A 21518-nucleotide genomic window follows, 5' to 3' on the forward strand; every position below is an offset into this window, starting at 1 on the left:
TTTCTCCATTTGGAGAGATTCCGAGAGGTCGGACAGCCAGTCCGCAGCTCTGGGCGGTGCTGCTGACCGCCAGCCAAACAGGATTCTACGGCGGGCGATCAGGGAGGCAAAGGCAAGGGCGTCCGCCCTCCTCCCCAGGAATAGATCTGGCTGTTCTGAAACCCCGAAGACCGCCACTATCGGGCATGGCTCCACCCTCACTCCCACCACTTTGGACATAACCTCGAAGAAGGCTGTCCAGTACTCCACGAGTCGGGGGCAAGACCAGAACATGTGGGCGTGGTTGGCCGGGCCTCTTTGGCACCGTTCACATCTGTCTTCCACCTCCGGGAAGAACCTACTCATACGGGTTCTTGTTAAGTGGGCTCTATGTACCACTTTTAGTTGCGTCAGGCTGAGCCTTGCGCACGTGGAGGTGGAGTTGACCCTATGCAGTGCTTCGCTCCAGAGTCCCCACCCTATCTCCATCCCCAGGTCGTCCTCCCATTTCCTTCTTGTTGCGTCCAGTACGGTGTCGTCCCTATCTACCAGTCGGTCATACATGTCACTACAGTTCCCTTTCTCTAGGATACTTGCGTCCAGTAGGTCTTCCAGTAGTGTCTGTCGTGGCGGTTGTGGGTACGTCCTTGTCTCCTTTCGTAGGAAGTTTTTGAGCTGCAGGTACCGTAGCTCGTTCCCCCCAGCTAGCTGAAATTTCTCTGTCAGTTCGTCCAGTGTTGCGATCCTGTCGTCCGTGTATAGGTCCCTGACTGTCAGTGTCCCCCCGTCCTGCCTCCACCTTTTGAAGGTGGCGTCAGTCAGTGCTGGTGTGAACCTATGGTTGTTGCAGATGGGAGCCCTGTTCGACATTTTGGTCAGGCCAAGTTGCTGCCGCAGTTGGTTCCAGGATTGGAGGGTGGCTGTCACCACTGGGCTGCTGGAGCCAGGCGGCATTGCTGACCCTGCTGGCACTGACAGTCAGCGCACTGCCTCACAGGCTGCATTGCTGACCCTGCTGGCACTGACAGCTAGCGCACTGTCTCCCAGGCGGCATTGCTGACCCTGCTGGCACTGACAGCCAGCGAACTGTCTCCCAGGCGGCATTGCTGACCCTGCTGGCACTGACAGCCAGCGCACTGTCTCCCAGGCGGCATTGCTGACCCTGCTGGCACTGACAGCCAGCGCACTGTCTCCCAGGCTGCATTGCTGACCCTGCTGGCACTGACAGCCAGCGAACTGTCTCCCAGGCGGCATTGCTGACCCTGCTGGCACTGGCAGCCAGCGCACTGTCTCCCAGGCTGCATTGCTGACCCTGCTGGCACTGGCAGCCAGCGCACTGTCTCCCAGGCTGCATTGCTGACCCTGCTGGCACTGGCAGCCAGCGCACTGTCTCCCAGGCGGCATTGCTGACCCTGCTGGCACTGACAGCCAGCGAACTGTCTCCCAGGCGGCATTGCTGACCCTGCTGGCACTGACAGCCAGCGCACTGTCTCCCAGGCGGCATTGCTGACCCTGCTGGCACTGACAGCCAGCGCACTGTCTCCCAGGCTGCATTGCTGACCCTGCTGGCACTGACAGCCAGCGAACTGTCTCCCAGGCGGCATTGCTGACCCTGCTGGCACTGACAGCCAGCGCACTGTCTCCCAGGCGGCATTGCTGACCCTGCTGGCACTGACAGCCAGCGCACTGTCTCCCAGGCTGCATTGCTGACCCTGCTGGCACTGACAGCCAGCGCACTGTCTCCCAGGCGGCATTGCTGACCCTGCTGGCACTGGCAGCCAGCGCACTGTCTCCCAGGCTGCATTGCTGACCCTGCTGGCACTGGCAGCCAGCGCACTGTCTCCCAGGCTGCATTGCTGACCCTGCTGGCACTGGCAGCCAGCGCACTGTCTCCCAGGCGGCATTGCTGACCCTGCTGGCACTGACAGCCAGCGAACTGTCTCCCAGGCGGCATTGCTGACCCTGCTGGCACTGACAGCCAGCGCACTGTCTCCCAGGCGGCATTGCTGACCCTGCTGGCACTGACAGCCAGCGCACTGTCTCCCAGGCTGCATTGCTGACCCTGCTGGCACTGACAGCCAGCGAACTGTCTCCCAGGCGGCATTGCTGACCCTGCTGGCACTGACAGCCAGCGCACTGTCTCCCAGGCGGCATTGCTGACCCTGCTGGCACTGACAGCCAGCGCACTGTCTCCCAGGCGGCATTGCTGACCCTGCTGGCACTGACAGTCAGCGCACTGTCTCCCAGGTGGCATTGCTGACCCTGCTGCTTTTCCTCCGAACCCCTTGGAGAAACGGGATGCCCTGCCTCTCACTCACAATATCGGGAAGCCTGGCCAGGTCAGATTCCCCAAAGCGGGAACAGGTCTGCGAGCTGCCATATTTGTGTGTTGACTGGAAGTAAGTGGTGAGGGAACATTTAAAAGCAGCTTCCCCCTTCCGGTAGCATGGTGGTTAGCATCAATGCTTCACAGCTCCAGGGTCCCAGGTTCGATTCCCGGCTGGGTCACTGTCTGTGTGGAGTCTGCACGTCCTCCCCGTGTGTGCGTGGGTTTCCTCCGGGTGCTCCGGTTTCCTCCCACAGTCCAAAGATGTGCGGGTTAGGTGGATTGGCCATGCTAAATTGCCCGTAGTGTAAGGTTAATGGGGGGATTGTTGGGTTACGGGTATGTGGGTTTAAGTAGGGTGATCATTGCTCGGCACAACATCGAGGGCTGAAGGGCCTGTTCTGTGCTGTACTGTTCTATGTTCTATGTTCTATGTTAGCGGCAAGAAGCTGTGTTGCGAATCGGATGGCGGGACAGCCAATAAAGGCAAGAAGCTCGTGGGGGCTTAGCACTAAATGCCGTTGACTACCGCTGGCGATCTTGCCAACATGGCCGTCGGGGAACACCCCACCAATGTGCCCAACATTACATTTAGAAATGTATCAGTTGAATTGCACCCAAAATATAATGTATAACAATTTCCTACATTTATCACTGACCAAATCTAAATTACTCCCTATGTTATGGGTGTGATTGTCTCCTGAATGAAAGTGTCCCTCCCTCCTTGATGTCTGCATTTTAGACTCCAAATCAATAATTTCAAGCCTAACTCCAAGTTTAGAATCTGGCTGAAAATGTGGTTGCTCAGTATCACACTTGTCTTCACAAACTCCCAAGCACTGCAGTTACACCACATGGACCCTGCCATTCCTATCTAACCTTGCTTAAAATATTTAATTTTATAAGGCTTGTAGTCATTCAATTGTCTTAATTTTATTAACTAATTGGGTTAACTAGTTTTAAATTCTTGGTTTATTAAAGTATTAACTATATTTCCCACTTCCTAGTTTGAACTACTAGCTTAAAGAGCAAAAGATACTCACTTGATCTGCCTGCTATTCTGTGAGGACACTCCTTAATTTATTTTTGCTCTCTTTCTCTCTCCACACTCTCTCCTTTTATCATCCTGGCTACTTGTTTTGCTTTCCCAGTGCTTTAGACTCCCTTTCGTTTTATCCCCGATGCTCTGGGCTACTGATCCCACTCTCATTCCCGCAATGCACTCGGTCCTCTGCTCCTTTTATCCCCCCAATGATTCTGGCCTCTAGTCCCAATCCTCAGCCTTTGTTTTCAATTTGCTTTCAAGGTAACACCAGCAACACAGCAATTATTGACCATTCCTAGTTGCCCCTGAGGGCATTAATTAAGAATCTGGAGTGGCTTCACAGCTCCAGGGCCCCAGGTTTGATTCCCGGCTTGGGTCACTGTCTGTGCTGAGTCTGCACATTCTCCCCAAGTCTGTGTGGGTTTCCTCCGGGTGCTCCGGTTTCCTCCCACAGTCTTGTAGGTTAGGTGGATTGCCATGCTAAATTGCCCTTAGTGTACAAAAAGGTTAGGAGGGGTTACTGGGCTACGGGGATAGGGTGGAAGTGTGGGCTTTAGTGGGGTGGTCTTTCCAAGGGTCGGTGCAGACTCGATGGGCCAAATGGCCTCCTTCTGCATTGCAAATTCTATGTTCTATGTAACTAGATGGAAGTGTCATGTTCCCTTCCCTGAAATACAGTAGTAACACAGAGAGGGTTAGTGATATCTCAACACGTTTCATCCTTATTTTTTCTTGTGCTAATATCCCCTACTCTGAGATCATGGTCCTCAGGTTGCTAGCCCAGTACCATAACAACTACATTCACATAACCACTCCCACCTCACATGTCCTTGTTCCTCTTGTCTGCATTTGTTTAGTATGCAGACCCAAAATGTGCACACAAACTCCTCATGATCTGACCCTGCACTATAAGCTTGGACATAACTTCAGTACTCTGTTCTTATTCCATCTGTGCTGAGGGACCAGGCTGGGCTAGACACACCAAGGAAAACCAGGAGGTGAATGGCAAAAGCTTCGAAGACAAGAAGAGACAAGAATGATGATGGCGAGAACAGTGAATGCCTCAGCCCCCAAGAAAAATACATTTTTAAATCTTAATCAGATGCTAAATTTAGCCAGTGCCCAGGTTGAAAGTGGGAGTCGGTTCAGCTGTGATGACCCCAGATTCAAACCGCTGTTCATGCTGAGTGGCTTGGCTCAGAAATAAAGAATGTTAGCACAAAGCACAAAGGCAGGCTGATGCCCAACAAGCCAATCCTCAGAAACTGTCAGAAAAGAGAGGAGAAATTTGGCAGTATGATTTTAATAGTGATTTATTTAATTATGTTTTCTTCCGGTACAGAGTTTAATATTTGGTACAATGAGTCTTTTCTCATTTCTGATGATGTTCGAAATGCACCACAAAAAGATAACATCCGACCAGGATTGATCCCAAACACCAGAATGCTATCTCTGGTAAGTAGCTCAGGATTGCTTACACTACACATGTATATTCTATCTCTTCCTAGTCTTGATCTGCACTTAGCCTGGCCTAACAAGAAGCATAGCCATTCAGCCTAGCAAATCAACACTAATGCTCTTCCTTTCACGAGTCCCAAATATAAACCCTGTATCTTGCTTGCTTGCCATACCCTTCAATACTCCACCTACTCTAATGCCATTCTCCTGCTCACCCTCCCTAATTTAATCTCCCTTTCCTGCTCAGTATCCATGCCCTTTAATATTCTACCGAGTCTAATATCACTCTTCCCGCATCCTTTAATCTCATCCCACTCCTGCCCTCCCTCCACACCCTTTAATATTTTGCCCATTCTAATCCCACTGTTGTATTCTCTACCCATAATCTTTAATATCCCAACTAGTCTAACATCATGCTTCTGCTCATTCTCCATACCCTTGAAAGTTGCATGAGGATGGAATAATTTGTGCATTTCAAAAGTTGTAAAATGCTTTTCTGATGGTACGGGAGAGTTTCACCTGCAACAACCACAAGCTAGTCGATAAAGTCAAGGATGAAGTAATCAGGCTTAGTTAGCAATAAGCCACTAGTCACACTATTGGGGGAAGAAGTTTCTTTGAGTCCCAGTTACCTACAGAAAGATTGTCAGTCTGTTAGTGAGATAAAAGTCATGGTTTAATAGTGGAAAGGGCCAGTCATAAGGGCTGCACGGTAGCATAGTGGTTAGCACTTTTCGATTCCCGGCTTGGGTCACTATCTGTACGGAGTCGGCACGTTCTCCCCATGTCTTCATGGGTTTCCTCCGGGTGCTCAGGTTTCCTCCCACAGTCCAAAGATGTGCAGGTTAGGTGGGTTGGCCATGATAAATTGCCCTTAGTGTCCAAAAAAGGTTAGATGGGGTTACTGGGTTATGGGGATAGGGTGGAGGCGTGGGCTTAAGTGGGGTGCTCTTTCCAAGGGCTAGTGCAGACTCTATGGGCCGAATGGCCTCCTTCTGCACTGTAAATTCGATGATCTCCTATAATCTCTACTGCTCTCCAACAGTTTCTGTCCTCTGGAGAGATTATGTGGAGACTCGAGAGGTAAGGGTGGTTAATGCATTGGGCCAATCTAGCAGTCTGTCAGGGAAGGAGTGGAAAGAAAAAGTTGTGACATTAGGGGTATACAGATCGACTTTGGTCCGAATCAGAACAGAGGATGGCACGTTGCTTCCCTGATCAAGCATCTGATATCTGGCTAGTTAGAATAGTAAAGAGAGCAGGTGAAGAACCAGTTGCTGTCACCCATGTGGGAAGAAGCACACCATGGAACATTAGGAAGGAGGTTTAAAGGGCAGCACGGTGGCCTAGTGGTTAGCACAGCTGCCTCACGGCGCTGAGGTCCCAGGTTTGATCCCGGCTCTGGGTCACTGTCCGTGTGGAGTTTGTACATTCTCCCCGTGTCTGCGTGGGTTTCGCCCCCACAACCCAAAAATGTGCAGAGTAGGTGGATTGGCCATGCTAAATTGCCCCTTAATTGGAAAAAATTATTGGGTACTCTAAATTTAGTTTTAAAAAAAGGAAGGAGGTTTAAAAAATGTACTGCATATATTAATTTCTGAAATACTATCCACGTTAATGAAAAGTGATAAAGGGAGGATGATTAGGTCCTTGAGGGTGAGTTTCTTCTTAAGACTTTGCTACAAGGTACCAGGAAGTTGAACCCTCATTGCAGTGATTGAGCCATCTAAACAAAGGAGAATGTTGGAGGCATTGGCAGGTAGGAGAGAGAGATTTCTAGAGGAGTATTTGAATCAAATGCAGGAAGTACTGCAGGTGTAAATCAACACCATATAGATTGGAGCAAACTTTCACTTGTGCCAGTAAAATGAAAACCAATGTTTAAGAAGTTTAAATCTGAGGATGGGAGAAAAACAAAGGAAAATGTTAAAGCAAATAGGAATTGTAAAATAAGGGTCTTTTCTGCCACAATGTGGAGAAACGATCCCAATCCCGAGCACAATCCAGTATCCACAGGAACTACTGGGAAGAGCAACCCGCCCTAGTCTTATTTCTCTGTGCCTTCCATCTATCTAGGACGAAGATGATAAGGAGAAGTTCCAACGCATCCAGGATGAAATCCTGATGGAAAATCCCAGTTCAATGGCATTTTATAAAGCACGGATGAAGCTGGAACAGAGGGTAGGTGAAAGGCTGGACAGATAATTGGATGAACCATCTGGAATAGTGCTCAGTAAGAATTTTTAAAAAGTTGTTGAGGGTGAGGGACAGGTAATTCATTCTTTATTCCTTACTGTAAACATGTGATCGCAGTGTGGCTGACCAATACCGTTGCCAACTGTATTCTCGGAGGTTCCATCACATGACATGCAACCACACTTCAGCCATTAATCGGCTAACATATCCATCCTTGTGACGTACTGCCTTCCAAGCCAATTGGAAAGCAAAAAAACTCATTACGCAATTGAGTGATCCTTGAATGTCAGCCAGACAACCGTTTCTTTTTGCCATTTTCATCATTTTCCTATCTGGTATAGAGAAATATTCAAAGAAAATGACATCAACAAATAAATCTCTTTTACTATACCAATGATCTTTACCCCGGCGCTGCACACAGCGGTGTCCTGGAGATTAATCTTCTATTCCTGGTAATTTCAGGTAAATCCTGGAGGATTGGCAACCCTTCAACCTACACACATTCAAGGGATGAGTGTATGAAAATGACAACGTGGCTTTGCAAATTGGTCATGCCCCACCTGCCTCCACATAGAACCCCAGCAGCAATTGCGTTATGCCTTTTTGTTTTTCCCCAACTAAACGTTCTTTACTCTTTGTGTCAGAGTAATTATCACCAAATTTTGAGATGTGATCTCCAGCTCTTCAGCGGGAGGTGTTTAGATCGGTAGAGCTGCCGAGGGTGAATGAATTCAGGTATCTGCAGGTTAGGGACTTTGCGCCAAAAGGTCTGGAGGAGGTTCCCAAGGTTGCTGGGCTACACCCTACTGGAGCGACTGCTGCTCCCGGATGTAGAAGGGAAGGGAAGAATTGGGGATATATACAAGTGGCTGAGGGAGCAGGGAGGCGAATGGGTGGTGAAGATCAAGGAGAAATGGGAAGGGGAGTTGGGAGGGGAGATCAATTGGAGAGTATGGATTGAGGCACTGCATAAGGTAAATGGGACCTCCTCCTGTACAAGGATGAGCCTGAGCCAGTTTAAGTTGGTGCACAGGGTGCATATGACTCGGGCGAGGATGAGTGGGTTCTTCCAAGGGGTAGCAGATGAGTGTGAGAAGTGTGGGCGGGGGCCAGCGAATCATGCGCACATTTTGTGAGGTTGTGAAAAATTGGAAAGATTCTGGACGGGAGTGTTCGCGGTCCTAGCCAGGATAGTTGGGGAAGAGGTTGTGGCGGTATTTGGAATTTCAGAGAAACCAGAGCTCGTAGAGACGAGGAAGGCGATGTCGTGCCTTCAGCTCTCTGATTGCACATGGCAAATTTTACAGGAGTGACGGTCGACATCGCCACCAGGGGTAAAAGCTTGGTTGGATGAGCTGTACGACTTCCTGCGGTTGGAGAAGATAAAGTATGAGTTAAGGGGCTCTGCAGAGGGGTTTGAGAAAAGGAGGGGGATTGTTTGTGACTGTGTATGAGGGGCTATTCATCTCGGGGTGAGGGGGAGGCTGAAAAAGGGGAAAAAGTTGTACAGACCGTAAAGTTGATGGGTGGGAAGTATGTTTCCCGCGGTGTTTATTTGCTGCAACCTGTTTTGATACATGTTTGTAATAAAATACATTTTTTTTAAAAGAATTGTTTAGATCGAATCAACAGAATGATGTAAATTCTGTCCAGCTATTTTGCATTCCTCATTTAGCTTTTTCCCAGGAGTGTGAGACAGTCACATGGGCCAGTATACACTGGTGGTAAGCTTCCTGCATTTAGGAAAGCACTAAGAGAAAATGCGATATAGGTTTTTTAAAGTTGGAGGCAAGGTGGTTTTCTAGGATAAGAGAATCAGTGGCAAGAGGACAGGATATCAATTAAAAATTGTTCTGTGTTGGTCTAACCCCCACAACCCAAAGATGTGCCGTGGAGGTGGAATGGGCACGCTAAATTTTCCCTTAATTGGAATTTTTAAAAAAAATTGTCGTCAAGAGATTTTTATCTTCTAATTCATGCTCAGGATTTGGTGTCACTGGCCAGGCTGACATTTATTGCCCAACTCTAGTTGCCCTTGCGAAGGTGGTGATACAACTTGGACAGTTAAGAGTCAATCACATTGATGTGGGTGGCAGCTTTCCATCTGATAAGACGATGGTTTGTGCCGTGGTAGTCAACTCTGATAAGCATTGCCTGGTGTCCCTCAGGAATCCCACTCTGGCATACCAGTCTCTGCCCCATTTGTTGCAGAGGAAGACAGTGAGCTGAGAAGGTGCATGTTTCGCTGAACTCTCTTTCCTCTGGCCCTCTTCTCAGTCAGCTGAACACTTTGTTTCTGTTCATTCTTCCTGTGCTCTTCCCCAGTCAACCTCAGTGACTGACTCCCAGTTGTTAGTGTCAATGTTTGTCATCTTCATATCTCATTTGCAGATGTCCTTTTAGCGGATGTTTGGAAACCCAACAGTTCATGACCCAGAGGCCAATTCACTGTATGACTGACCTTTGGGTGGAGGTCCATCATCTATCTAATGGACGTGGCTGACCCAGCACAGAGGTCTTTGGCTCAGCAATGAGTGTCTGCTGATGTAATTAGCATGCTCCAGGACCTCTGAGCTGGAGACCTGGTACTGCCAAGTGATATCAACAATACTTTTAAAACAGCAAAGGTGGAAACTGTTCAGCCTTTTTTCCTGGCAGCATAATTTGTCCACGTCTCACTACATAGAGGAGTGCCCTGAGGATGCAGGATGTAGACTTGCAATTTAGTGTTCTCAGTGGGGTAGCTGTTGGTCCACATTCTCTTACTCAGCTTTCACAGAATATCCGCAGCTTTTGCAATGTATGTGTTGACTTCAACATCAAGTGACTGATTGCTGGCTATTGTCTAGCCTAGATAAGTAAAACAACAACAATTTCCCAGGTCACATTGTCAGCGCTGATAGATGGTGGTCTGGCAACATCCTGGACTCTGGCATTTGTCTTCTTGATGCTGATGGTCACAGCAAACTTTACAGGCATGTGAGAGTCTGTCCATTTGTCGCTGAAGGTGTTCCTCAGTATGAAATGATCGTTGGCTAAGAACAACTCCCTGATGAGGACTTGGTGCAGCTTTTTCTTGGAATTCAGGTAAGCATGGGGAAATAGCTTTCTGACAGCTGTAAGCAAGTAGACACACTGCAGCTGATCTGAAGGCATATGACAGCAACAAAAAGAAGAATATGCTGAAGACTACAACCCTTTTTGACTCCACAGCGGATCTCAAAGAGTTGTGATGCCATCTTGACATAGCTGACCTTACCCATCAAGTTGTCTTGGAAAGAGGAGATCACATTGAGTAGCTTCAGCAGGCGGGCAATTTTCTCCAACAGTTTAAATAGACAGCTTCTGAGACAGCGAGAGAAGAGCTCTAAGTTTCAAAGTCTAGTGAGAGGAGAGGTATGAGTTTCATACTTTGAAATAGTAAGTGGAGAGCTGGGAACTTCACTGTCTAGCGATTTGAAAGCCAGGAATTTCACAGTTTGGCACAGTGAGAAGGGAATTGGGGGTTTCACGGTTTGAAACAGCAAGAGGAAAGCCAGGAATTTCACAGTTTGAAACTGTGGGGATGTGTATCTGCAGGCATTATAATGTAAGGTGCTTGGCAGAGCAAGGGGTGCTCCTCCCCCCCCCCCCCCCCCCCAAACGGGTTTGGAGTGGAGTCCAGTCCAGACCACCATTACCGTGGCCTGCAAGGCAGCCAGCTTGCTGAGCACCCTACTGACCATCATCTTGAACCTTGGTTCTGCAGAGTGACACCGACCTTCCGCCAACCCCCCCCCCCCCCCCCATCCAGCCGGCGGCCCACCCAGGGCAACGCCCACAGTTGCCCCTACAAGGCAGGTGGGGGCCTGGGCCATGGAGCATACTAGCAGCAGGGATGGCTGCTAGGACCAGAGGCCTCCATGGTGCCTTGCATCGGCAGAACCAGGGGTGAAGGGATGGGATGGGGGGCATGCGGGGACAGAGTCCGCAATGCACCTCCAGAGCGGTCGAGGCATCAGAACCACATCTTGAGGAGTCCGATGCACCGCTCAATGACACCCTGGGTGGCTGCATGGGCCTCGTTGTAGCGGGTCTCCACTTCAGTCTCCGGGATGGAGGATCCCGCTGCCGGCAGGAGCGCGCCACGCTAGAAAACTGGTGCGGCAGGATGCAGGATTCCACCCAGAATTTTTTTTATCACTGAGGAGCTGAACTCAGAGATGAGGCCCCCATTTTGAAATGGGTGCCCTGATCTCTAAGTGAGCTTGTGAGTCCCCCACACCCCTCACCCATGGGCAATGTCACCCCACACACACGTGGACACTACTGTTGCCCATTTTCGATCCCAACAGCGTCGCCAATACTATTGCTAATATTAATGATAATATTGGTGGACCACAAGCTTGCCCTTATATTGTTCAAATGTCCACACAACCAGTTAGTTAGTTCAAAAGATGGTTTATTTACATACACAAGTGTTACCTCGACATGCAAACACAATATCTACTATGAGTTAAACTACACCTATCAGCTGCAGATCCCAGACCAGACGCCGCAGATCCCAGACCAGACGCCGCAGATCCCAGACCAGACGCCGCAGATCCCAGACCAGACGCCGCAGATCCCAGACCAGACGCCGCAGATCCCAGACCAGACGCCGCAGATCCCAGACCAGACGCCGCAGATCCCAGACCAGACGCCGCAGATCCCAGACCAGACGCCGCAGATCCCAGACCAGACGCCGCAGATCCCAGACCAGACGCCGCAGATCTACTTAACTTCAGGGCAACCGGCACTGTGCAAATGGATAAGGCCTCTATCTGGATTTCACTTGGCTGGTTCGAAGAAAGCAACTCTGTCTCTGCTGGGCTCATCCATCAGGTAGCGATCGTTGGTCTTGAACTTGGCTACTTGTTCCTGCTACAATTGGTTTGACACATGGCTGTGTCCTCTTTTATTCCTCTGGGATTTTGTGCTCTTTGGGGCGGTCTTTAACCTTGGACCCAATAGTTCGACAAGGCTCTGGTCACTGTCTTCTATTTCAGCCAATAAAGGGGCGGGTGCCTTGGTAGCTGGGCGGGTACTCAGCAGTCATTGACCTTGGCAGTTGGGCTTTCTGAGTAAAGGGAGTGGTGCTGATCAGTCTGTGGCTGTACCGGTTGCTTCATTGGAGTTCTATTGTCCTGGGGAAATGGGCCATTAAAATGCAAAGGAGTGGGGGGTTTCGATCAGGTCTCGTGACCAGTGTTTCAGATACACATAGGCTCTGTATCTGTCTGAGACCTGGGTTGGCCATAATTCCCATGGTCCTTTGCAGGTGGCCATCTTAGATGGCTACACTATCCCACATCCCCCAAGTGAGGACACCCTGCTATGGAGTCCCTGGGAGTCCCCCCCTTCAGGCTCCCCAAGCCCCCTTACAGCACCCTATTCCTTCTAGGACCGCCACCCATTACACCCCCAAACTCCACCCTCATTTCATGGACATGACCCCCTCTGACCCTTGGCAGTGCCATCTTGGCACTTAGGCACCCTTGCACTGCCACCATGGCACCCAGCCAGGTCCTGCCAGGTTGGCAGTGCCAAGGTGTTAGCTGGGCAGTGCCAAAGTGCACATGTTCCAGGGGGAGGGCCAGGGAGCCACCCTGCACTTACCCTGATCACCAGGGGTCTCCGATGGCCTGGGTGACCCCCCCGAACATTTGGCGGGGGATAGTACGAGCGGGGGTGGAACACACGGTCTCGCACTATGCGAACGATTTGTTCCTATATATAGCAGACCCGCTGGGAGAGGGGGATTGGAGGGTTTACGGGGACACTGGAGGAATTTGGTTGGTTCTCAGGTTACAAATTGAATATGGGCAAAAAGCGAGTTTTTTTCGATTCAGGCAAGCGGGCAGGTGAAGAGATTGGGTGAGATGCCGTTCAAGGTGGTGGGAGAGAACTTTAGGTTTCTGGGTATTCAAGCATGGGAATGGAGTCGGCTTCACAAATTGAATTTGGGTAGACTAATAGAACAAATGAAAGAGGACATCCGAAGGTGGGACGTGTCCTGCTGTCACTGGCAGGGAGGGTACAGACTGTGAAAATGATAGTCCTCCCGAGATTGCTGTTTGTGTTTCAGTGTCTCCAAATTTTTATCCCAAATGCATTTTTCAGGAAGATGAATGAGGCGATCCCGGGTTTTATTTGGGCCGGAAAACCCCGCGGGTGAGGAAGGTTCTGCGGGGGCGCGGGGAGGGGGAGTTGGCTCTTCCGAACTTTACCAATTGCTACTGGGCGGCTAATGTATCGATGGTCAGGAAGTGGATAGTGGGGGGGGGGGGGGGGGGGGGGGAGGAGGAGTCAGTGTGGGAGCGGGTGGAGGCAGCATCCTGTAAGGGCACGGGTTTGAGTGCATTGTTAACGGCGCCTCTGCCATTCTCGCTGGCTCAATACTCCACAAGCCCGGTGCTCGTGGCAGCCCTGAGGGTGTGGGGACAGTGGGGGCAGCACATGGGGTTGGAGGGGGCGTCCGTCTGGGCACTGATCTGTGACAACCATCAGTTCGATCTGGGAGGGGGGTCTGGACCAGGGCTTTAGGAGGTAGCAGCGGGCCGGGATTATGAGATTTGAAGATCTTTTTATTGAGGAGGGCTTTCCGAGTTTGGAGGAGCTAGAGGAGGAGTTTGAGTTGCCAGGTGGGAATGGGTTCAGGTACCTGCAAGTATGGAATTTTGTTCGGAGTCAGGTCTCAAGCTTCCCACGCCTCCCACAAAGGACAAGGCGATGTCAGAAACAGGAGTTGGGGAGGGGAAGGTCTCGGAGGCCTACAAGGAGCTGGAGTGGGAAGGAGTTCCAATAGGGGAGGTGAAGAGGAAGTGGGAAGAACAGTTGGGAGGGGCGTTGGAGGTTGGTCTATGGGAGGAGGCCCTGCAGAGAGTGAATGCGTCCTTGTTGTGTGCTAGACTTAGCCTGATCCAATTCAAGGTGGTCCAAAGGGCTCATATGACTGTGGCCCGGATGAGCTGTTTTTTTGAGGAGGTGGAGGACAGGTGTGGACGATGTGGTGGAGGGCCTGCGAACCATGTGCACATGTTCTGGGCGTGTCCGAGGTTGAGGGGCTTTTGGCAGGGATTAGCAGACGTCATATCTGAGGTCCTGCAAGGGACAGTGACTCCGAGTCCAGAGGCGATATTTGGAATGTCGGAAGATCCGTGAGCCCAGGGGGGGGAAGAGAGGCCGACGTTTTGGCTTTTGTTTCCCTGGTGGCCCGGAGATGGATTCTGCTGGGATGGAGGGACTCGGAGCCCCCGAAGCCGGGGGTATGAGTAAGCGACAAGGCGGGGTTTCTCAGGTTGAAGAAAATCAAATTCGCCTTAAGGGGTTCATTCGGAGGTGACAACTGTCATCGACTTCTTCAAGGAAAATTAGTCTGTCAGCGGGGGGGGGGGGGGGGGGGGGGGGGAATGGGGGGTGGGAGGAAAATGAGGAGGCATGGAAGTGACGAATAAGGGTAGGAAACCCAATGAAGGGAGGGCCATGAGACAGAGTGTTTATATGGACCATGTTGATTGGGGTCTGTGTTTGAGGGGGGATGGCTTTGTCATGTGGGTTTTTTGTCTTTGTTGGATTTTTCTGTTTAAAAGTGTTAAAACTTTAAATGCCTTCATAAAATATTTTCTAAAAAAAAAAGAAAGTGAAGTTTGAGTTGAGGGGAAGGATGGAAGGGTTCTACAACTCATGGACCTTGTTCATCATGCATTTTCACGAATTGGATGACATTGAACATTAGGGGGGTTTGGGGGGCGTTTGGAATGTATAAATTAATGATGATTCTTTTTCATTGGTGTTTTGTATTAAAATGTTGGGAGCTGTTTGAGGGTGGGTGGGATGAGGGGCTAGGGGTTTGCCATTGTATTAGTTGTTATTGTTAATTATTTGTTGTAAATATGATGAAAATGTGAAAAAGGAGAATAAAAAAATTTTTTTGAAAAAAGAACCCAGCTATAGCGAACGGTGTGTGGACGAGAAACACGTGACAGGTAGACCGGAGAATCCTGCTCAATGTCTCAAATTACCCCCATAGTATTAACAAAATTCCAATGCCCAGCTTCAGCAAACAATATCTTTAGCTGGAATGAATGCTTTAATTGTACCTCTGTCTCCTGCTGCTTTTCAAACCAGGACTTTTAAAAATCATGACTGCAGCAGTCACACACTATCCCAGGCTTTGAACTCTTACTGCACCAACTACGTATAACACAATATATCTACAATTCCTACATTCATCTCAAGTTTGAAACAGTGAGGGGGGAGCCAGGAGTTTCACAAACCTGCGGTTGGCATAACCATTACACTACTGTGCCCAAAACCAGGGGAAATGCTTTTGTCACAGGGAGATTGTTGCATCTCTGAAGGGAAAATTCAGTAAATAACTGAAACAAAGGAACATAAAGGGTAATGGGAAGTTGTGTGAGACAATACCTCCGTGAGGGGGCTTGGGTTGTTGAGATTCAGTGCTCATCGGGATACCCTTTACAGATGGTGCCCTGATCTTTGTGGAGCCGTTTGCCATTTCAATCAGGCTCCACCCTGCCAGAGTAAAGGCTTGAACCATGTCCACTCATTCTTTTTCCCTCCAAGGAGGCTCAATATTTGCAGAGAAAGCCGGTTTGTGCAACAGAGTGACACGCCAGTTTTCAGTCTAAGCCTGACACTTTGCCAAATTCTGGTAATATTCCGCCCGCTGTTTTTCTCTTTCTACCAGATCTGCTGAGTATTTCCAGCATTTTCTGTTTGAATTCAAGCCAAGTTTAGTCAACCCATTAAGCCCCGCTATGATTCTGGTGAACCTCCACTCTATCTGCTCAATGCCCAGTATAGCCGCCTAGTTTTGGTGCCTAAAATTCAATGCAATACTCCAGAAGGTGTTAGACCAAGGCTCTGTACAAATAAGATTTGTGTCTCATGCTCGTTGGCATGTTCCTTACTTCACTGTGATTTTCTTATTTCTTCCAGCAAAACTATGTTAAAGCCATGGCTCAGTCTCAATCAGTCTCAGTGCCAATAAGGAAGAAACCTGGAATGGTCATCCACACCATCAAGAACAAACCACCCTCTATCTTTAGTGTGAACTAACAATTGAGTTATTCGTGAAGGAAATGAAAGCCAAAATGAACCCACCAGGTCTTCTCCATAAAGAGTAAATACTGTTTAATAACAGTTTTTAAAAAAAAACAAAATCACTGGCAATAAATTTAAGGCCAGCAGCCCCAAAAATAATTTCTGTACAAAGTTAAATAAATGAATCAAGATCAGAAGTTGTGTTTCACCACATGCAAGTATGTTTAGTTTTATTTTAAAACTGTTCTCAGATATGGATCTCAGATAGGGTTGTGATACCCCTGGTGGCCGAGTGAATAAATGCACTGGCTCGTCTAGTACTGTGCCACACACACAGGGTTCAACCTTCAGCACGTGCTCAGTTACCTAATCTCAGCACATAGTCCAGGGTTCATTCAACAGCGTCGACTGAGTTAGCTGAACTCTGGACAGCGATCAGGCGCAGAAGCACTGCTTGTTATTTTAACTTCCCAGCCTACCGGCACGCAACCACTTGGGGCACTCTCATAACCTCAGCACTAGACCAACCAATAAGCCTGCAATCTTATTGATTTGCCCAATATAATCTTTATTATAATCTTTATTATTGTCACAAGTAGGCTTACATTAACATTACAATGAAGTTACTGCGAAAATCCCCCAGTCGCCACATTCCGGCGCCTGTTCGGGTACACAGAGGGAGAATTCAGAATGTCCAATTCACCTAACAGCACATCTTTCGGGACTTGTGGGAGGAAACCGGAGCACTTGGAGGAAACCCACGCAGACACAGGGAGAACGTGCAGACACCGCACAGACAGTGACCCAGGCTGGGAATTGAATCTGAGACCATGGCACTGTGAAGCAACAGTGCTAACCATCGAGCTACCGTGACACTCAGAACCACAGAGGCAACTGGAGTTAATGCTTCCCATATTAAAAAGGTAGAGCTGGGTTGAATTTTGTGCTAAAGACTGTAATTTTGTCAACATTCAACACACTCAGGACATTAAGAGCATATCTGAAAACAGAGTAAAACTTCTGCTTCCAATACTGTGCCTCACCCACAACATCAGAATGAACAAGTGTTACATTTCTCCATTGCCTATACCAATAATTGGACTGTGTCTGCCCATGTTTCAAAACAGGAGACTGAACTGGATAATAGTCTACATCCTATAGGAGAAAGGCCAATGCCTAGTCCCTGCCCCTCCTGTCCCACACATCAATGCTTATTAATGACACGTAAATCAGTGAGATGGATGGTCAGTGATCTCCTGCAGCACTGTATTCGTCCACCACAGAATCCAGAATCTCAAAGGCCTGCAAGAAGTCTCCCTCTTCACAGCCGTGCTTCCAGTACCAGTGGAGATAGGCGTGGGCATCGTACATGATCCGGGCCTTCTCTAGGACACGTTGCATATAGTCTGACACGCTGCTATGGTTGGCACAAATGGTCAGCGACTGGCTGGGTGAAGTCTGGTCAACAATATTCCAAGGATCTTAAAAGAGATGGGAAGAAAAATCAAAGACTTCAGAAATCCAAAGTATACAATCCTGAATTTTTAATTTACTCTACAAATTAGGAATATTTTAAAACTGTATTATGCATAAATATTTTACTGAGCAAACAAGGCTCATTCTTCCCAGAGATTCTGTACACTGTCCCTGTAATAGATTCAATTTGCCTATTTAATCTCCTCTCACAGACTGTCCACTCTCCTCTATCATGGACTCACTCTACCCATTTAATCTCCTTCCACAGATCCTGTACACTACCCTGTAGACTATCCTCACACCTCCACTATTTCATTCTGGCCTGCTATCGTCCACAGATAGCTAATCTCCAACCTTCATCCTATTCTCCTATTCTCAAACATTACCAACACTGAACACAAGTCAAGAGTTTAATAAATAATGGAATACCTTCCACTTGCCTGGATGAGTGAAATTCTAGCACTCAAGCAGCTCAACACCATCCACCACTAATGCACAATTTTTTTGGTGTGTACTTATCGATACATTGCAGCAGCTCGGAATGTTTTTTTTGGCAACTTCTACTACCAAGAAGAAAAAGAACAGCAGGCGCATGGAAACAGCATCATGTGCAAGTTACCCTCTGGTCCCACACCATCCTGACTTGGAACTGGACCACCACATGGACTGTAGCAGAGTAAGAAGGCAGCTGAACACCACCTTTTCAAGAGCAATTGGGATAGACAATTAATGTTGTCCTTGCCAGTAATGACCAGATCCCATGAAAGGACAGAAAATCTGCTCTTATACAGCCTTTCACAGCCACCGGATGTGCCAAAGTGCTTTACAGCCACTGAAGTACTTTTGCGGTGTAATTACTGTTTTCAAGTCGGAATTGGGACAGCTAATTGGTGCACTGCACACTCCCACAAATTACAACATGATAAAAAGATAGTTTAACTTGGATGTAAGGCTCACATCCAGTTAGATCATGTAGAGGATTGAGGATAGCCAAGGCAGATGGAGGCCTGGTGTAGAAAATTGAGTCACCAGAACAATTCGTATATGTCTAGTCTTAAAACCTGTTGAGTAAGTATTTTTGACCAAATCATCTGTTTAGCAGTCTGTATTTAAATAAACAGCAATATAATATAATTAATATCACAACACAGAATTCAAGGTAGAAACAGTCATTAATTCACTTGCAAAGAGTTAATTCAACTGCAACTTCTCCCCCAGTGCCCACTATTTAAAAAAATATTTTTATTGAGCTTTATACATTTTATGTCACAAATTCACAAAGCCAGACAAAACAAACGCATAGATCAACAAAGGAAGGAGTTTCAACCAACGTCTGAAAACAGCCCCCCCTTAGCGAATATACTTCTCTTGCGGACTTTACACTGTCAGACTTGGCTAAAACACATATTTACATTGTTTATGTACAGTGTAGTTCAGGCATTAATTTGCCACCAAACCGGTCTCCTGCAGTTTTCCACCCTTCTGCCTGTCCCCCGTGTTCCTCTTGGGTGCATCCCCCCCCCCCCCCCCCCCCCCCCCACCGCTTTCCTCCCCTCACCTCCTCACCCTTTATTTTTCTTGTTCCATGACTTGCTCTGTGTACCCCCCCCCCCCCCCCCCTCCTATTCTACTGGTTGCCGGCTACGAACAGGTCTTGAAACAAGTTGGTGAACGGCTTCCACTTCCTGTGAAATCCTTCTTCCGACCCACGGATGGCAAACTTTATCTTCTCCAGCCTGAGAACTTCCGCCAGGTCAGACAGCCAGTCTGCAGCCTTGGGTGGTACTGCCGTTCACCAGCCGAGCAGGAGTCTCCGGCGGGCAATGAGGGAGGCAAAGTTAGGGCTTTAGCCCCCGTCCCCATGAAGAGTTGTGCCTGTTCTGGGCACGGCTCCTCCCTCTCTCCCACAACCCTGGGCATGGCCTCAAAGAAGGACATCCAATACCCGACAAGTCTGGGGCAAGCCCAGAAAATGTTAGTGTGGTTGACCGACCTCCCTGGCACTGTTCGTATTTGTCCTCCACCTCCAGGAAGAACCCGCTCATTCGTGTTCTCGTTAGGTGAGCTCTGTGCACCGCCGTTAGCTGCGTTAGGCTCAGCCCTGCGCACTTGGAGGTGAAGTTTGCCCTGTGCAGTGCTTCAATCCAGAATCCTCTGCCTACCTCCCTGCCTAGTTCTTCCTCCTATTTCTTGTCTCCTCCAGAGGTGAGCGCACCTCTTCTAACAGTCATCCATACATGTCAAAACAGTTCCTCTCCACTAGGTCACCTGCGTTCAGTAGTCTTTCTATTAGTGACTGTATTGGTATCTGGGGGTCATTTCCTTGCAGAGGAAGTTTTTAACCTGTATGTACCTCAGGTTATTCCCGCTCAGGAGCTGAAACCTCTCCGTGAGTTGTCCCAGGGTCGCTACTCTACCGTCCGGGTACATGTCCCTAACCGTCCGTGTTCCTTTGTCCTGTCTCCACCTCTTGAAGGTGGCATCCGTCATTGCGGGACTGAACCCGTGATTATTGCAGATGGGAGCAATGGTGGATGTTTTGGTTAGTCCAAAGTGTTGCTTCATTTGATTCCACGTTCGGAGCGTAGCTACTATGAAATGAAATGAAAATGAAAATCACTTGTCACAAGTAGGCTTCAAATGAAGTTACTGTGAAAAGCCCCTAGTCACCACATTCCGCCGCCTGTTCAGGGAGGCTGGGACGGGAATTGAACCGTGCTGCTGGCCTGCCCTGGTCTGCTTTAAAAGCCAGCTCTTTAGCCCTGTGCTTGGGCTTTTTGAGTATCTGCCCGGGGGGGTGGGGGGGGTCGGCGATGGGAGTGCGATTGTGGCTAGCGCTCGGAGAGACATCCCTGCACAGGAACTTTCCTTCATCCCCAGTGCCCACTATTACAAGGTTTACCTTAGAATTGTCAGGAGTGGAGTTTGGAGGTGGACTTTTGCAGAATCTGTCAGTCCTGCATGCACTAATTCCTGTTTACTTTGGGTGTTGCGGCCTTTGAACATCTGCACAGCAGTCTGGATTGCTTGTTATCAAGAATATTCTAATTATTTTGCGCACACAGTAAGATTGTGACTTTTGTCCCATTTGGCACACCATACTGGAGAGAAGCAGGTCTGTATGTAAAGTCTGGCACTTGCTTCAAAATTAAGGCCAAGATTCCCTGGCAAGCAACAACAACAAACATTGCCTTGAATTTACCTTTCTCAGTAATGTTGAACACTGAGAAGTTTGCGGTTATCGAATGACGTAATGGCGCCATAACATTCGGCACCATAACATTCGGCGAGTTCACTTATGCTGAAATTCAGAAGTTGGAGTGTGTGTGAATGGGCTCCCTTCCCCGCTCAGCTGACAACAGCAGGACTGAGCAGCAGGACGAGGTGGTGAGGAGAGAGCCAGAGGGGTTGATGGTGGGAGACGAATCAGGGACGCTAGAGTTCACAGAATAACAGAATACTACAGTGCAGAGGGGCTGTTTAGCACACTGGACTAAATCGCTGGCTTTGAAAGCAGACCAAGCAGGCCAGCAGCACGGTTCGATTCCCGTAACAGCCTCCCCGGACAGGCGCCAGAATGTGGCGACTAGGGGCTTTTCACAGTAACTTCATTGAAGTCTACTCGTGACAATAAGCGATTTTCATTCAGAAGAGGCCCACCAAGCCCTGTCCTGCCCAACTAATCTCACTTGGCCTAGAGCCTTGAATGTTATGGCGTGCCAAGTACTCATCCAGGTATTTTTTAAAGGATGTGAAGCATCCCCCCTCTACCACCTTCCCAGGCAGTGCATTCCAGACCGTCACCACCCTCTGGGTAAAAGGGTTTTTCCTCAAATCGCCCCAAAACCTCCCACCCCTCACTTTGAACTTGTGCCCCCTCGTAACTGATCCTCCAACTAAGGGAACAGCTGCTCCATATCCACCCTCTCCATGCCCTTATAATCTTGTACA

The 21518-nt window shown here is 48.8% G+C and overlaps 2 protein-coding genes across 4 annotated transcripts in view; one reads left to right on the forward strand and one right to left on the reverse strand.

Moving 5' to 3' along the window:
• Window positions 1-16304, forward strand: part of kif9 (kinesin family member 9) — a 200068-nt gene extending 183764 nt beyond the window's left edge. For both annotated transcript variants that reach the window (XM_038808916.1, XM_038808917.1), the window contains exons 19-21: window positions 4693-4805; window positions 6885-6989; window positions 15987-16304. In XM_038808916.1, the coding sequence (XP_038664844.1) occupies window positions 4693-4805; window positions 6885-6989; window positions 15987-16106 (338 nt within the window). In that variant the 3' untranslated portion in view covers window positions 16107-16304. The remainder of the gene's footprint in view (window positions 1-4692; window positions 4806-6884; window positions 6990-15986) is intronic.
• The window catches only part of LOC119972362 (tubulin delta chain-like), a 138817-nt gene continuing 133498 nt past the window's right edge, over window positions 16200-21518 (reverse strand). The window contains exon 11 of one of the 2 annotated variants that reach the window (XM_038808919.1): window positions 16200-17572. In XM_038808919.1, coding sequence (XP_038664847.1) covers window positions 17337-17572 — 236 coding nt within the window. In that variant the 3' untranslated portion in view covers window positions 16200-17336. The remainder of the gene's footprint in view (window positions 17573-21518) is intronic. The other variant, XM_038808920.1, reaches the window with a different exon arrangement.

Source organism: Scyliorhinus canicula, chromosome 10 (genome assembly GCF_902713615.1).
Source record: "Scyliorhinus canicula chromosome 10, sScyCan1.1, whole genome shotgun sequence".
In the NCBI taxonomy this organism is placed as follows: domain Eukaryota; kingdom Metazoa; phylum Chordata; class Chondrichthyes; order Carcharhiniformes; family Scyliorhinidae; genus Scyliorhinus; species Scyliorhinus canicula.